Source organism: Nanorana parkeri, unplaced genomic scaffold (assembly GCF_000935625.1).
Source record: "Nanorana parkeri isolate BGI_ZX_2015 unplaced genomic scaffold, ASM93562v1 scaffold31, whole genome shotgun sequence".
Lineage (NCBI taxonomy): Eukaryota > Metazoa > Chordata > Amphibia > Anura > Dicroglossidae > Nanorana > Nanorana parkeri.
The window spans coordinates 3,076,789-3,094,118 of record NW_017306299.1 but is presented as its reverse complement, the minus strand read 5'-3'; the positions used below and the strand labels follow the sequence as shown (position 1 = coordinate 3,094,118).

Here is a 17,330-nt window from a genome sequence, read left to right as displayed (position 1 = left end):
AACCCCCCCCCCCCCCCCCCCCCTCCCCCCCCCCCCATGGAGAATGGCAGACCTGCAGGCTGCATACAAGTGATCTCAGCGGCATCGCCAACATCACTTGTACAAAACAAGCGGCGACTTCCCTGCTCAACATTTGGCTCTGCTTGCCCAAAGCAGGATTACATGTAGAAAACAACTACCCGTCCGGAACTGCATTTCCTGAGCATCGGGAGTTAGGAATTTCACACCCCTGCTCCCTGCTGCCCCAAGGCCAGGCCTCAGTTGGCCTTGTGGGAAATCCGTCCCTGGACGCATGCCACTTCAGATCCAGCTGCTCATAGACTAACTTTGGCCTTCCAATCAGGTCCACCTGAAAAACTGACAGATTGGAAAGCCCACGTGCAAGGGTTCTTACAGTGCTAGAGGCAGAAAATAACATGAGATACAGAAAAACATTTTCAAAAAATAAGAAGGGAGCACACATAGAAATTCTAGAGATATAATCACAATGAAGATGGCCAACTTCAAGAAAAGTAGGTAAAATGGAGGAATAATGACTAAGAAGATCCTATCAGGAAAAAATAACCTGAAGAAGAGTGCTTATAAAAGACATTTGTGTGATCAATGAGCCACACGAGTGATCACATAAATAAATGTAAGCATGATATTATGGTATTCAGATGCTTGGGAGTCATCGTTTGCAAATTAAAAATCCAATAAGATTCCCTTAGAAAACAAGAGTTTTCTGTCACCTCCATGTCCCAAGGAGATAATCCAGGCAACTATCATACCTTTGAGTTCATATGTTTGATGTTGAACGTGAACAAAATGAACCGAGACCAGGTACACTTATAGCACTTTTCTATCAAAAAATTGAAAGGTTGATTAGAACAGACCTGGGCATTGTATGGCTGAGGGCTGTATCTGGCCTCTTGTCTGTCCCTGTTCACTCTGTGGTCCGGACACGGACCGATCGAAAACTTGCACTTGGTTATGACTGACTGACAGTGGATGCACTGACCTCCAATGCCCGTGAACCCACAGCAAGCCATAGCCCAGCGCAGTTCAGCGATCGTCCGTGTCTAGACCGAGGGTTCTCTTCAGTCCTAGGTTGCTAGAACCGCTGACAACCTTGCAACCAATAACATCAGGAATCTTCCTTCTCTGCAGTCATTGACTGCTAGGACCATAGGATGGTCCTAGCAAACAGTGACATCAAATGTGTTCCCGCCCCCAGCATTACAGGACGATGGAAGAGTATCTTCTTCATTCTGCTCCTGCAGCTCCACCTTACGGCTCCTGCCTCTGGCCTATCAAGATAAAGAAAATAAGGTATGTGCCTCATGCTATGTGTGGATAATAAGGCTTCATTCAGGGCCTATGAAGGTTGCGCAGTACTGTGCATTCATCAATTAACACATGGCATACTGTAGGTGTGAAGGGCCCTCCTGCCCACAATCTCTATTGGTTCAGCCCTCCATAACAGTCCCATTTTCCCATGTGGTGCCTTGAGAAAATAATTGCCCACCCCTGGATTAGAAGATCTCTCACATTTTTATTACATTTGAATGTATGCATGTATGGCATCTTGTGAATCTAAACTTCGCAATTTTCTATATTAGAACAAATCTGAAGTAGTGGCATAAACTGGGAAACAGGAAGGTCATCAACCAAATGCTTGGGGTCGGCACTAGAGTAGTGTAGTAAGGGATTTCTAGCCATAGTTTGAAGTTTTGAGTTGGGTAATTTCCCGTCATGATAAAAAGACACCGCAACAACCAAAAATGTGATGTAAGAATCAGATAACTGTGGATTAAACTCAATAGAAGGAAAAATTAAATTAAGAAACAGAACAAAGTCTTCAAATTCTTGCACATGACCTTTCCAAATGTCATCAATAGAGCGAAGCCATGTATGTACGTGGTCGTGATATGGAGAGGACGGATTTAAATATTTCTCATCAAGATATCCTACAAAAAGATTAGCAAAAGCAGGGGTGACAGAGCAGCCCATAGCTGTACCGCTACCTTGTCTAAACAACATACTGAGTTTGAAGATTTTGTTTTTCAGTACAGTGGTACCTCGGTTCACAAACTTAATTGGTTCCACGATTCTGGTCACAAACTGAATTGGTCATGAACTGAATCAAATTTCCCCATAAGGTTCAATGTAAATCAGGTTTAATCCATTCTGACCCCTACGAAAGTGTTCGGGAACTGATTTTGGTCGTGAACAGAATCAAATTTTCCCATAGGGTTCAATGCAAATGAGGTTAATCTGTTGTGAACCATATGTAAATAAAATTTAACCACTCTGCACATTCTGGTTACCTTCATTACCGCTCTGCATGTTATTGTCACCTTCATTACTGTTCTGCACTTTCTTTTTACCACCATGCTTGCTCTGCACTCTCTTTGGAGCCATGCTGGATTGAATAATACTGTACAGTACTGTATGTGCTAAAAAGCACACAAAAAAGCTTCACAGTAAGCTCACTGCGACCACAATTTCGAGTACAGGAAGCCACGACCATGTGTCAGAGCACGGAAGATGGCCGCGGTCCTGTTTGTCACCCGATGCAGAGTTCGCGAACTGAGGCAAAATTCTGACGAGCTTCCTGTTCCCAAACCATATTATTGGCGAACAGAAGCGTTTGTGACCCGAGGTACCACTGTATCAAGTCCCAACTCTGTAGAATGGTAAACTAGTAGAATTGGCAATAAGAACATTTCCAACGGTCTTTAGACCCACTTTGTTGGGTATGTTAGGAAATGTCCATGCTGGCTAATACCCATCCTTTCCTGAATTCTAAATTTAAAATGTGCTCAATAAAATTCCCGTTGTCCTTCAGAAAAGATGGAAGTGCCACAACCATAGGTTGTAGATAACGGTCAATGACCCTTGGCTAATGGTCCGGTGATACTGTTGGGGCCAAACACTATGAGGTGATACTTCAAAGGGGTAAACCCCTATGAATTTTGGGAAGGCAATATATAGCTAGGACAGTAGGATGGCCAACGTCCACATATTTCACAACCTCTTCTGATGTCTAATGATTACCCAGGCAGAGCTGTATCAAGGCTCAAATGTTATTCCTAACTGTATTGGAAGAATCAGTTAAAACTCTACTGAATGTGGTTTCTTCATTCAACAAGTCCACAACTTCATGGCAACACTCAGGTAATACAGTCAATTACCATACCTTTGTTTATGTGTTTGAAGTTGAGATTGTACAAAATGAACCGCAACCAGTTTGTCGCAATTTATAGGCCCTTGTGTGTGCTAGTAAGCTGTGTGTCTCCACAAACACACAGGCCTTGCAAGGCAATACACTCCCCGCCTTCCTCCTGCTCCCCATTCCTCCCTTCTCCAAGCTAGCAGATGGACCTCTGCTGGAGACTGCTCTGTCCCTTGTGATCTTGTACTGGATAGGAAGTTCCGGGAAGCCGAGCTGAGAGAGTTGGAGCTGTTCAGAAACATGATGACTGTAAGTGCTTGGCCAAAAATGTAAAGAAATACTTTGCTGGGCGATGGAATTTAATTGATCTGGATTCATGATTGAAAAAAAGTCCCCTCAATCTCTGCTCCCCACTCCTCCCATTCCATTTTCTGCAAGATAGCATATAGATAGCTGCCAGAGACTTCTCTGTCCCTTGTGATCTTGTACTGGACAGGAAGTTCAGGGAAGCCGAGCTGAGAGAATTAGAGCTGTTTGGAAACATGATGACTGTAAGTGTTTGGACAAAAATGTAAAGAAATAATTTGCTGGGTGATGTAGATTTGTTTGATCTGCATTCATTATTGAAGATTGAGAGTTTAATATGCACTACTTTAATACATGTCTGTGAAGGTTCTCATTCATCCAGGTCACATGGTATATTTGTAAAAAATAAGTCAAGGCAACTGGACTTGCTGTATTTTTCTTGAAGACGTTTCACTGGTCACCCAACCAGCTTTCTCAATTCAGAATGACTTGTAGAATGGCTTATTCCCAGATAATTTTTGTACAAGTCATTCTGAATTGAGAAAGCTGGTCGGATGCGTCTTCAAGAAAAATAAAGCAAGTCCAGTTGCCTTGATTTCTTTTTTACAGATATACTTTACTACATTTTTAACTCTTTTTTTCCCACTGCCAATAAGCCGGACAAGGATAATGTATGGCGCTCGCGTTCTGCTGTTTTATAGATGATATCGGACATGTAACTGCTTCTGACACAAAGCTGACAATCGCTGGAACTCCTTGTTCTACTTCTTTAATTTATTGTTGCAGGAGCACTACAGGCACTGACTCAGTGGGCAAGAGCGCCAATGTTTAACCTCGTATGCATCTACTGCTCTCTGCTTCCGTGCTTTCTAAATTCTTAAAGTAGTATTACATGCTCAAACTTTTTTTCCATAATGAATCCGGATCAAAGAAATATGATTCACCCAGCAAAGTATTTCTTTACATTTTTACCCAAGCACTTATAGTCATCTTCAACAGCTCCAACTCTCTCAGCTCGGCTTCCATGAACTTCCTGTCTAGTACAAGATCACCAGGGACAGAACAGTCTCCAGCAGCTGTCCATCTACTAGTTTTGAGAAGGGAGAAGGGGATCAGAGAGCAGAGAAGTGGCTTGCCATGCTGTGCCTGTGTGTAGAGAGACACACACAGCTTACTAGGGTGGCTCCATAGGTCTCTGCAAGAGGAAGGAGCCACCCTAAAACAGGATATCCGGGCCCGTGCTCAGGGGACCAGCTGATTCTGCAGGAATCTAAAACATGTAAATATTAGGGAGCAGCAGCCAGTGTAAGTGACTTATTCAGCATTTGAAAAAGCTTAAAAAATGTTGACTTTGATATCAGTTTAATGATGCTAGTATCTTGTTCTGCATGGCGGGGGGTCTTAAAGCCGGACCCCTGGTAGAGTGCCTCCTTACACCGTGATGGGCGGTGCAGCAGCAGCGGAAGCATTCAGACGGCACATTATATCCTACTGATGGAAAGAAGAACCTTTTTGATTTGATACAAATGAGAACTTATAACTGAACATAGAAATGGAGGCGTGGCTTACCTTCACAGCGACCTTTAGGGGAGCCGGGTCATTGGGACTGGCCAGCACCTGACCTTCATACACTTCTCCGAAAGCCCCGTGGCCCAAACCTCTGCAGGGGAAACACAAAGTCACCTTTACCTATGGAACTCTTAAAGCATCAGCATACCAAGACATTTTGGACAATTTTATGTTCCCAACATTGTGGGAACAGTTTGGGGACGGCCCCTTCCTGTTCCAACATGATTGCACACCAGTGCACAAAGCAAGGTCCATAAAGACATGGATGAGCGAGTTTGGGGTGGAGGAACTTGACTGGCCTGCACAGGGTCCTGACCTCAACCGGATAGAACACCTTTGGGATGAATTAGAGCGGAGACTGCAAACCCGGCCTTCCCGTCCAACATCAGTACCTGACCTCACAAATGATCCAACATTCCCATAGACACACTTCTAAACCTTGTGGACACCTTCCCAGAAGAGGCGGAGCTGTTATAGCGGCAAAGGGCGGGCCAACTCAATATTGAACCCTACGGACTAAGACTGGAATACCATTAAAGTTCATGTGTGTAAAGGCCGGCGTCCCAATACTTTTGGTAATACAGTCTATGTACAGTATATATATATATATTAATGCATGCAGTGTGAGTACTTGAATTCAACGTGGTATCAGCCATCCTTGTACAGCAGAGCTCAGGCTGGGGGAGGGAGAAGCAACTCAAGTGAGTCAGTTGTGCTGCAGTGCTCAGGTGCTATAAAGAAGGGTGCTAATAGAAGGAGAGGGCAGAGTGACAGCCAGATAAGCCAATCATCAGTCTGCTGCGTCTCCTTTCCTAGCCTGGGGGAGAGACAAGACCAGTAAGTGCTACTTAACTGCAACACAGAAAGATCAGGTCTCTTTCCCTATGCTGTGCGGAAGAGCTGTGTAAATCTCATCACTTTGCAGAGATACCAGCTCCCATACATGTATTCCATTTGTGTATTTGGCCCCTTTTTTCCTGAACCTCGGCTCTGAAGAATATTTTCCTTTAATGTGAGCTCTGGAAGTTCTGATGTTCTGAACCAGTTTCCCCGCCTTTGATTTCAGGTGTGTAATCAGAAGTCACACATTGTTATTCACAGACGTTTCTGCGGTAGGAAGTTCTCATCCTGTGATAATGGCTCTGGTATTTGCATACTATTAGCATTTAGCCGCATCGTATTTCCTCGTGTCCTTTGCTGCGGCGCATTGCAAATGCAATTTCTCGGAAAGAGGGGTTTAGGCGGCGGAGAAGGGCTAATCCTTTACATATATCTATACGCTGGCGAGTCTATGCGCCGGTATTATCTCCGATGGAGGCAAGACAAAACTTGGACACCCCCCCCCACACTAAATTGACCCCACCCCTCCTATTTAATACTTTTAGCGTAACCTTTCAGTCGCTGGATACAGTGCACACGCTGTATCAAGCTTTTGAAATGTTCCGCTATTAGCATAGCAGGAAAGCTGTGGTCTCAGGTGGGCTCTACATGATCTGTGATGAGCTCTGCAGGGTCTCAGGGGGGCTTTGCAGGATCTGTGGTGAGCTCTGCGAGGTCTCCACCACAGATCCTGCAAAGCCCCCCTGAGACCCTGTACAGCCCCCCACATATGCTGCACAGCACCCCCTAAGACCCTGCAGTGTACAGGATCTCAGGGGGGCTGTGCAGGATCTGTGGTGTGCTTTGCAGGCTGCAGAGCCCCCCACGGATCCGGCAAAGCCCACCAAAGCAGTCTGCAGGGTCTCATGGTAGCTGTGCAGGATCTGTAATGGGCTCTGCCTACTATAGACCCCACAGAACCCACCACAGATCCTGCAAAGCCCCCCTGAGACCTGGCAAAGCCCCCAACAGATCCTGCACAGCCCCCCTGAGACCCTGCAGTCTGCAGGATCTCAAGAGGGCTGTGCATGATCTGTGGTGGGCTTTGCAGGCTGCAGAACCCCCTACGGATCCTGCAGAGCCCACCTGAGACTCTTTGGTGGGCTGTGCAGAATCTATACTGGGCTCTGCCAGCACAGTCCTCTTACTTGGCAGGGGAAACCCAGCCTCCTCCGCTGCCTGACCTCTTCGTAACACAGCCTCCTCGTTGCCCAATGGTCGAGGCCCTCCTGCCTCCTCCGGCGCCGTCTCTGTACCCCCGCCTCTTCCATCTCCGCCCCATCTCCTCTGTCTCCACCCCCTGCCTCCTACTCCTCAGTCCCCCGTCTCCTCCTGCTCCACCAACCGCCGCTTCCACCCCATTCACATTTCGCAGCCAGGCGGCCGATTTCTGTGCAGCCCGTCTGCCTAAATGTTTTGGATGGAATCTAGATGCCTCATCAGTGACGAGCAAGTGAGGGACAGGGAGGCTTCTTCCTCCTCCCTCCCTCCTTCCCCACCCCACGGGCAGATGAACACATAGCTTGATGACCGGGCCTGGTGATTGGGGATGCCTACCATGCCACTGACCCCACCCCGTGCTGTGTGCAACCTAACATAGTACAGTCAGAGCTACAAGCTTCTGACTTGGAGTCAGAGGCTTGAGCTCTGTGGATGGTTTGGTGGTTTGGACCAATGGAAAAGCACCATTGGACCAAGCCGTCCAATCAAAAAAAAGATTAGGTGTCAAATAAGGCAGATATACTGCAGTCGGCACTCACCTTTTTCCCCCTTCAGCTTATTGCAAGTCAGTGGACCTGCATTAGAAGTGATGACGTCACCATTCCTTAGACCACCGGAGCCCAGGGAGAAGAGGCTGCAGGGTCCGGTCTTGCAGCCAGGAGGGAATGGGGGTCAGGTGATCAGGTTATTTGAGCCCCCCTAGCCAAAACCAACACTTAACCCTTGCAGTGCAGGTGTAACTCTACAGTAAGCCAAGTCACTCCCCTCCTTTTCTGCCCCCCACTCCTCCCATTCCCCTTTTTTCAAGATAGCAAATAGATGGCTGCAGGAGACTGCTCTGTCCCTTGTGATCTTGTACTGAACAGGAAGTTCTGGGAAGCCGAGCTGAGAGAGTTGGAGCTCTTCGGAAACATGATGACTGTAGATGCTTGGCCTCAAAATGTAAAGAAATACTTTGCTGGGCAATGGAGATTTGTTTGATCTGGATTCATTATTGAAAAAAAGTTTGAGGGTTTATTAGGACTTTAAGGTTATAAACTATTGGAAATCACAGAAACCACAGAAGTTTCCACACTGACCGGAACAGTTTTGTTTTATTACATTCTTCTAAACCAAGTCTCGGATTAACTTCAGCATCATCAACCTGAGAGCTGTCTGCCATGCCGAGTTTCCGTTTTCAAGTCATTCAACAAAATTGGTGACTTGTGACATCTTCTATAAATCCAACACATGAAAAAAAAGTTTTATTCGGAGCGACAGAAGTGATTTTTTTTTGTTCTCTGAGTGGATGGTACCGGCAGCTGGAGGTGCGAAGTCCAAAGTAAACTTGAGTGACAGATGTCTGACATTGCCCGAGACGAAGTTATCATTAAAACTTGCCGCAAGTTCCCTAGCCGGAGAGACGACCGGATCTAGAACTCATCTATCTCCGTGAACTCCGAGACCTCTGACAAATTGATTTTGACTCCATTACAAGGTCTTTCTCTGACACCTCATAAATTTAATGATAACAGACAACAAGGAACGCAAGAAGAGTCACGGAATATAGCTTCTCTCAATCTGAAATTGGAGAATTGTACTTAATCTTCAGTTCATAAAGCCAATGAGCTCTGGCACTTGAAGTCCAGCAGTTCATGGAAGGTAATGTCTCTTGGCGCCGTATTATTTTCTGCGCCTAATGGATGAATCCATCATGGGAAACTTTTTTTGACACCCAGGTGGAAGTGAATTCCATTCCATTATGTCATTTTGTGTAAATGACCTTCAATTTGGGTTAATTTGTTTTTAGGGCTCATTTAGCTGAGCGGAGTCTTCCGATAAGGGAATTTGTGTCTCTACTAATATAGCGGGAGTCTTGCAGGAGAGAACTGGTCATGACCAAAGTTGCACCATGAGAATTAATGGATCAGGTTGTATAGGGGTGGCAGTGCTGGACTTATCTGAGGTGGTCAAATATTTGGATTCATTTGCGGAATCATGGCCCAAAAGTTCTAAGTGTAGGCTTCCTACACCAGGGAGAGAGAGAGAAAATCTTATAGTAGGAGAACAAATGAAGTAAAATGAATAAACACCACAGATGTCTTCAAATGGGAATCCTTTGGTTTCAAATCAATCCATGTAGCAATAAACAAAGCCAACACACTCTGAGGGTGTAGCACCACCTTCATCAGCACTGGCTGATATAGTATATAGCAGGGGTAGCTCTCCTATTAAATTCTATTAGGCCTCGTTCACACCAGACACAGAGCGTTGTGGCACAATTCTGTCCAGAACATTAAGCCTGTGGTCCGGTCCGAACAAAATGTGCCTTGTGTTCCCATGTGGCCGATCGCATTGCGGCCAGAAGGCGTGGCTACAGTGCCATTCACTTAAATGGACCGCCACACCCCCTCCTGCCCCACAACATAGTGAGCCAGCCGCAATGCGATGTAGTGCATTCTGGCCTGAATCGGGCCAGAACGCACTGTGTCTGGTGTGAACGAGGCCTTAGGCATTGCAAGACTCTGACAGCCACAGGCTTGTGCATGATGGCATTTTTAGATTCACCAAAGCTGTAGGGCAAAGTTTGGCTAACCCTGGTGTATAGGATGGCACATGTGGAATAGTAAAGGGAAGGAATCACACATTATACACTACATGGCCTAACGTTTAAGAACATCTGACCATCACACCCTCATTATATAGGCAAAAGTATGCAAACACCCTTCCAATTTATTGACTTCAGATTTTTCCCGTGAAGGGTACGTCTAATGCTACAGCACACAAAGACATTTTAGAAAATTGTGTGCTTCCAACCTTCTGGACACAGTTTAGGGAAGGCCTTTTTCTGTTTCAGCATGACTGTGCCCCTGTGCAAAAATCAGTCTAGAAAGACAAGAAAGCAAAAGACTCACCGCTCCAATTCCACCAGACTGCAGATCAATATAGACATCGGGTGCAGCCCAGGTGGTGAAATGTGTGAGAGGCGTTGGAGTGGGAAAGATACTATGGTGTTGTATACCTTGTTGGATTTTTATGGACCTCGGTTTTGTGCAGCTGAATTGGAGAGATCTAGAGAGAAAAGGTTTGATCAATTTGCCTTAAAAAAACTTAGTGGCCTGCATTGAGCCCTCACCTCAGTTCTATGGAACATCTATGGGATAAACTGGAATGTTGATTGCCAGGCAGATCTTCTTCTCCATCATCAGTACTTGACCTTGCAAATGCTTTAATGGTTGAATGGCAAATATTTCCATAGACACACTCCAAAATCTTGTGGACGGCCTTACTAGAAGACTGGAGAAGGTTACAGCTACAACTTGGGGAAGGGGAGGTAGGCGGGCCAATCCATATTAATTTCCAAGGATTTTGGAATGGGATGACCAAAAAGCTCATGTAGATGTGATGGTCAGATGTCCGCAAACTTTGGCCATATAGTGTAGATGAGACAGTGAATTCTGACAGACAAGTTACTATTGTATTTCTATGCTGATGGACATAATCTAGTGCACATTTATAGCAGTAGTCTGGTTTACTTATCTTCTGGTTGCTTATTCTCTTGGGGGCTCCATCTTTTTAACACAGTTCCTGCCACTGCTCCTTTCTTAGTTTTGGGTGTTCCCACTCACCTTGTACTGCATCCTCCATATTAAAAAATAAACTAAAAAATATAGCAGGGAGAATGGGTAACCCCACATTGGCCATAGCAGGTGTGAAGATCTGGGAACTCAATGCAGTGATCTCACCAACAAGGTCCCCAAGATATAGAAAAACTGTTGTATTATGACTCTTCTGCATCCAAAAAAAATGAAATACCATTTCTTTGCAGAACGACTTCTCTCCTTTCTTGAAATCTTTAAAATGAAAAATGTACTATAAATATAAAGAAGTTATTAGTTTTATTTGTGTCCTCTGCTTGTAATTGAAGGGCAAGAAACTGTAGTTCTTTAATACTCCAGTTTAAAGTACAAGAAGATATATAACTCTAATAACTTCAGTATAACTGCAATCTAAGTATAATACAACTGTTAACAATATTACATAAGGCTATTCCTGTTATACCTGTTGAGTTAAACAGTCAAATGATGTCACGCTTTCAGGCTGCACTTTTAACCTCACCTGATGAGGGAGATGTGTTTCCTAGGAACCTCTTTTAGGTCTCCGATGGAGGTGATCTTGCCGGCAAAGCAGTAGTTGGGGTTGTAGTCTGTCATTATGGTGGATGTTCTCACTTTGCTGAGTTTGTAATCTGGACTTTGTAATTCCATTTGTATGGCCTGAAGTTCCTGGTGCTTCCTGCGGTATACTGTAGATGAGAGAGTGGTTCTATCACTGATAATGGCCTACTGATGTAGAACGAAAAAGGTTCTCTAAAAAATCTCCTTTCAATTAAGAGGTCCACAGATATAATTAGATCAAGTGATGAATTTACGCCTACGGTGGCAGTCATAAACCAGCAGGTTAAACGCTCTCCTAAGGAAAACTGATTGGACAGGTTGGAAAACCTTCTGCAATCACTATTGCCTAAAATATTATCTCAGATTATCTGTACAGACCGGCTACTATTCCAGGTCCATGGTATCTATAGTCATAGGAGTACAATTGACTTCAGAAAAAAAGGTCAGACTTCGACCAACAATTGGGGCTCTTGTGGAAGGAGAACCTTTCTAAAAACAACATTTTACATTTCGTTTTTACATATGTGTAGGTCTTTTAAATAGTAATGACTCACCAATCATGATACCAGAAAACGCCAAGATAAGGGCAGCCACAAGGCCTGAGGTCACGATGGACAATACCAGAGAAAGGGGAAGGTGCGTCTCTTGGGCGGACTGAATCTGGTCATCTGAAAAGACAGTACTCATGAATCAAGCTATAGAGTCCATGGATAAATTCTCTAGACTGGATGGATTATTAAATGGACAGTAGGGAATGGGCAATGTTATAAAAACTGGACAATGTAATATCAGTTTTGAAACATGAACTGGTCCAGATACTCTGTTTTGAGTCTTGGTCCAAGCCTTATGTTTCCACAGAGCTCCAGCCATAGGGCAAATAACTTTCTATAGGCGTAACAGGGACTAAGCAAAATGTTTTCCACTTGCTGGGCATAACTCTAATATGCTCTTGAGTCTGAAACAATTATTTTAAATACATATCATTGCTCAGCAGGAACGTGGCGGTATTACTTGGCTTGGATCTCAACAACTTTCACTGGGAACTTTGCAGAGCATTTTCATGGAGCTGAGACAGTCCTTCAAAGATTCCTGTTAAACTTTCCTGTGGAGCTCTACTATATACAATAAACAACAGGAAATTGTCAATATGCCTTCAATTTGACAGAGGAAATTGAGCCATATGTACTGGAATTCCACACACTGATCCGAAAATGTCCTTTGTCGCTGTTGATGACAATGATTAAGACTTTGTGCATTATAAAACAGTGGACAATCTCACCTATACAGGTCATGCCATCCTCAGCCAAGATTCTCCCCAGCTCACAGTGACACATCAATTCCTGAGACTCTGAATCGATGTAACATTCATCCATCTCACAGTGGCTGCAATTCAAATCCAGTTTTATCTCCACCTCCCCGTGGCTCTCCGTCACTGGGATAGAATACCAGAGGTAAAGTCATTGTAAAGTCATTGTAGAATGGATGCTGTATATTTAATCCAACTGAAACTAAAATCATGTAACCTTTTACTTAGCTCTTTGTACAGTTTTAACGGCAGGTATAGACAACACACTTTACTTTGGATGAAGTAGGAAATGGTTAAAAGCCCTAACAAGTTATTTTCTGGAGTTAGGGGGATTTCCCTTCTCTTCCTATTATAGTGACATAACTGGAAGTGAGACAAAATCTCCCTAACATGAGGGAATTTCACATCTTAGATAGTTGCCACTACCAGAACAATTGTCCCCGTTGGAAGATGGGGGTCTAATGACAACTCTAGAATTTAGGTTTTCCCCTCACTTTTTGTCTCAAGGGCAATGGTCTTCAGGACAAATATAAGGATAAATCTCCCCAGTGGGTACACAGAGCATAATACAAATTTGGCAGCGGGTCTAACCCTGCCCCACTCTATCCAAGATTAAAGATTGCCTTTACATACCATTTATATAAATGCTCTGCACTTTGCTTCACGCCATGTTTGGCAGATTTTCGAATGACACAATGCCCTATTGCCAGTTACATTTATGTCCTAGATATGACTCCGAGCCCCCTTCAGATACTGTAAAAACTAGCTTCAGAACTACAGTGTAAACATCTGTAAAAAATAACTCAAGGCAACTGGACTTGCTGTATTTTTCTTGAAGACGTTTCACTGGTCGTCCAACCAGCTCTCTCAATTCAGAATGACTTGTACAAAAATTCTCTGGGCATAAATATGGTGAATGTTGCTCCAATCCACATAATCTGTTAGTCGCAACCAGGTTTTGATTGCATTTGTATAATTGGAGTCTAGGAGGTGTTAATAACCTGCCCAGAGAGAGGTGTTAAAACAGCATTGCATGTGGCAGACAATAGATATCTCACCCCCCCCCAACCGCTATTCAAGCTTGGCTCCTCCATTTTTACATAAATGGCCTCTTTTTAAACCAGTCCTGCTCTCTGTCTAGGATGCGTACTTGACTGTCTTCAAAGGAGTGACCTTTTTCCTTTAGATGTAGGTATAACTCTGAATCCTGACCAGAGGGTTTGGCATACGCCAGTGTAGCTGCTGTTTTGTTTCACCGACATACATTTCTGAGCACTCCTCACTGCACTGGACTGCATACACAATGTTGTTCATAAGAAGAAACAACTAGTGTAGATCAATACACTATAGTGTTACTAACCCAGAACATGATTAGTTATCAACATTTCATAGAGCTTTCAGATGGATCTTGTGCATCTTATGAACAAGGAAGATCTCAGATCAATGCCTTCTTGCCTGGTGTCATTTAGAAGACCTGACCAGCTGGCTACAGTCATAAGTCACATAATTCAAAAGAGACCGAGATAAATGGGACATGTGCTAAGTCATGTGGAATGGATTCCAAAGTAGAAGTGAAGGCAAAAAAAATAGTAAAATACAGAGTGGATTCCTGTTGTGAGGCATATTTTGAAATTAGCAAAAGATAATCAGAAGAAAAAGCCCAGCGCTGCTGCCTTCTACGCCACTGGTGGTGATAACCAGTGATGATCATGGCAATGGCCTAAAGTAGCTGTATTGTAAGGATTATCACACCTTGGAAAATGGACAGTAGAGATCTAAAATGAAGGGAAAAGGTCTTCTTCCCATTACTGAGGTGACACTAATCATAAACTCTGGCATGCCACATAGCACATGGGACAAAGTTTTGATTTTCTTTTACAAGGATTCAATGGATTTTCTGTAGGTCAATTTTGCTATCCATAATAACAAAACTTAGTTTAACAAAACTAAGATTGTTGGGTTAACCAGTTAGGTCTCACACCTATACAAGGCCATCCCTATAATGATGTAGCCTGAGGTGGTTGCCTCAGGTGGCATCTCCCTAAGTCATGTGGGGAGGTGGGTGGCAGGTGTATCTTTCTAGCCAGAGCATCCCAGGTTGCTTAGAGCTCATGGCAACCTGGGATGCTCTGGCTAGAAAGGGGGTGACAGATACACCTGCCACCCACCTCCCCACATGACCTCTGTCGGGCGCCCCGCCCAGCTCACTGATGTCACTGGTTATCAGGAGCTGAGGGGGACACTCTGGCTGGCATCCCACCTAGCTCCTAGCAGCCAGAGACATCAGTGAGTTGGGCAGGATACCGGACAGAGGCACTGTGCAACCTCTCCCAGTAACATACGCCACCAACAAGCCACCACCTAAGGTTCATTTTTAGGATGAACATGGAATTGTTTTGATTATATTGTCTTTCAAACCTGTTTTTTTTTATGCAATCAAGAATCAAAAATGCACTTTGTTCTACTTTGATCAGTGTGAAGCTGGCCATACACTGTTATATTTTTTTGCAACCTGCAGGCTGAACGAAAAAAAATATAAAAGATTCCTCCATCCACGCTAAACAGTGTGGATGGAGGAATCTCCAGCTTATTGGCTGCCGTCACTGTTTGTCTTTCGATGTTGTGATTGAAGGATGCCAGATGGAAAGGTGCCAACAAGGACACCCACTTTGCAAATTTCTTGATGAACTGGCCGTAGTTCGCACAGTGTATGGCCAGCTTTAGTTTAAAACCCCTTTCCCACTTGTGTAGTGCAACATTGCACATTGCATTTATGAATGTTTTTATGCATTTGTCTCATGTCGCACATAGGGCGGTGTATTCATTTCAATGGGCTGCCCTACGTGCAACAAACTCGGCAAAGAAGCTCATGCATCTTTCATAGCTTCAAACTCTGCCCATATTTTAACCGCATATTCTTTGTGCGTTTGTTACTAATCTTTGTGTGCAAAAAACATATGTTTTGCTTGACGCATTTGGTGAATGCCACCGCAAGTGCAAAATTTACATAAATAAAGCCAGACTCAGACCAGACACTCTCTTTTGGAAGTCCCCAGTCTTCCTAGTGGTGGACAGTTCCTCATCATACAATGTACAGGGAGACTGGCAAGAAGTTTTCTTCTAGGAGTTGGTGCATCCACCATACAGAAGGACTTTGGTTCCTGCGATGGTGAAGCACTACTTGGTCCTCAACTGGCTTTGAAGAAGACAGTGAGAGGAGGTGTATGGAAGGAGGTTCTTTTAATATTAAAATCAGAGCTCTAGTCAAATGAAAATGAATAGCCCATTAAAAAATATCAGACATGTGTGTAGACCCATTTTCTGTTGTGCACCCATTTTGGGGAGATCCCCCTCACTTGCGGCAACAGTGATCTTCATGATCCCAGGGCTTGATTCCCTGATCCTGATATAGCTGCCGCTCAAAAGTTTTTAATATATACCCCCTCTCTATTGTCAGTGAATTCATAGATGCAGTTCTAATTTAACATCAAAGTCTCCATACAGTGAAGAAGTTCCTTGATCTTGTGCAATGTATCCATTATTCAGAAAATTCTATATAAGTGACATGAGTGAATGACATGAAAGGGCTCCTGGAATTTACATATTGTGGCTGTCCTCCTCCCCAGAAATACCTGTTCTCGCCATGTATCTTTGATACAATCTGCTATTCTGGAACTGCTGGATAAATGACACTATAACCAGGCTGTATGTGTCTAATATATCAGCAGTTCTGGATGCACAATGGACCAAGGAGGCATTCATTTTTTTACATGCCTCCAATCCCTATTCCTTAAATTTAATTTTAAATATAATAACATTGTCTGTTTAAAGAATGCAGAGGGGCAGCTGACTCATGAAAACTTCAGCCGGCAGCTGAATATAAACAACCAGGATCAATAGCAAGACTGCTACTGGCTATTTCAAATTGCAATAGCCAATAGAAGGCTGGCTATTGAAACCGCCCACTGAGCAGAGGAGCGGACCTCCTTCTCTTAGTGGGCGGGGATTCAATAGCCAGCCTGCTATTGGCTATTGCAATTTGAAATGCGGAAGTACAGTACACAACTACACTCCTCGGGTTTAAGATATTTTCTGGTTACTATGGATTTTCCGGAACCCAACCCGAGGAGTGTCCGTAGTGTAAATATAAGAATTTGATTTGGTATCAGCTTCTTGAACCTCTGTACTCCTCAACCCAACTATTACATAAAAGGTTATTTAAGGAGGTAAAGGAAGGGGCAGAGGAGCTGGGCCAGCAGAGGGAGTAATAAGAAACTCCTAGAATAAGAAGTAAGGCGGGGGCTGTGCTAGGGAAATGACTCTTGCTGGAGTAGTCAAGTTCAGAAGTACATTGCAAGTAGAGTTCAGATTCGGACTGAACCTGGGCTGAACCTAAGCTCCTCCAAACACGCAAGGAGCTCCTCCGAACCCAGAAGGAAACTCCTTTCACTGCCACCCAATCAGTTGTGGCTGGGGAATACCCCGCCTGTAGATGCACGTGAGAAAAGGGGCGGGCTGTAGTGGCGTTATTGACCTTATATGACTATATGGCTATGTTAGGTAAATGACGTCAACAGAAGCATCTCACCCCTTTGCTTATGGTCAGCTGTGGGGTGCGGAATGCCCTGCCCCATAGCTCATTGGCCCAGGAAGCCCATGTGGCTTCTGTGTTCAGGTTCAGACCAATCCAATCCTGAGCTCATCCTTAACTTCATGTATATTCAAAAAAATGTTT

At 44.2% G+C, this 17,330-nt stretch overlaps 1 protein-coding gene across 1 annotated transcript in view; it reads right to left on the bottom strand.

The window, feature by feature from the left end:
* The window catches only part of ALK (anaplastic lymphoma receptor tyrosine kinase), a 93,471-nt gene that overhangs the window by 27,381 nt on the left and 48,760 nt on the right, over window positions 1–17,330 (bottom strand). The window contains exons 12-15 of the mRNA XM_018568094.1: window positions 12,569–12,721; window positions 11,844–11,957; window positions 11,231–11,417; window positions 5,033–5,123 (exon numbers count right to left, since the gene is read on the bottom strand). Of these exons, the coding sequence (XP_018423596.1) occupies window positions 5,033–5,123; window positions 11,231–11,417; window positions 11,844–11,957; window positions 12,569–12,721 (545 nt within the window). The remainder of the gene's footprint in view (window positions 1–5,032; window positions 5,124–11,230; window positions 11,418–11,843; window positions 11,958–12,568; window positions 12,722–17,330) is intronic.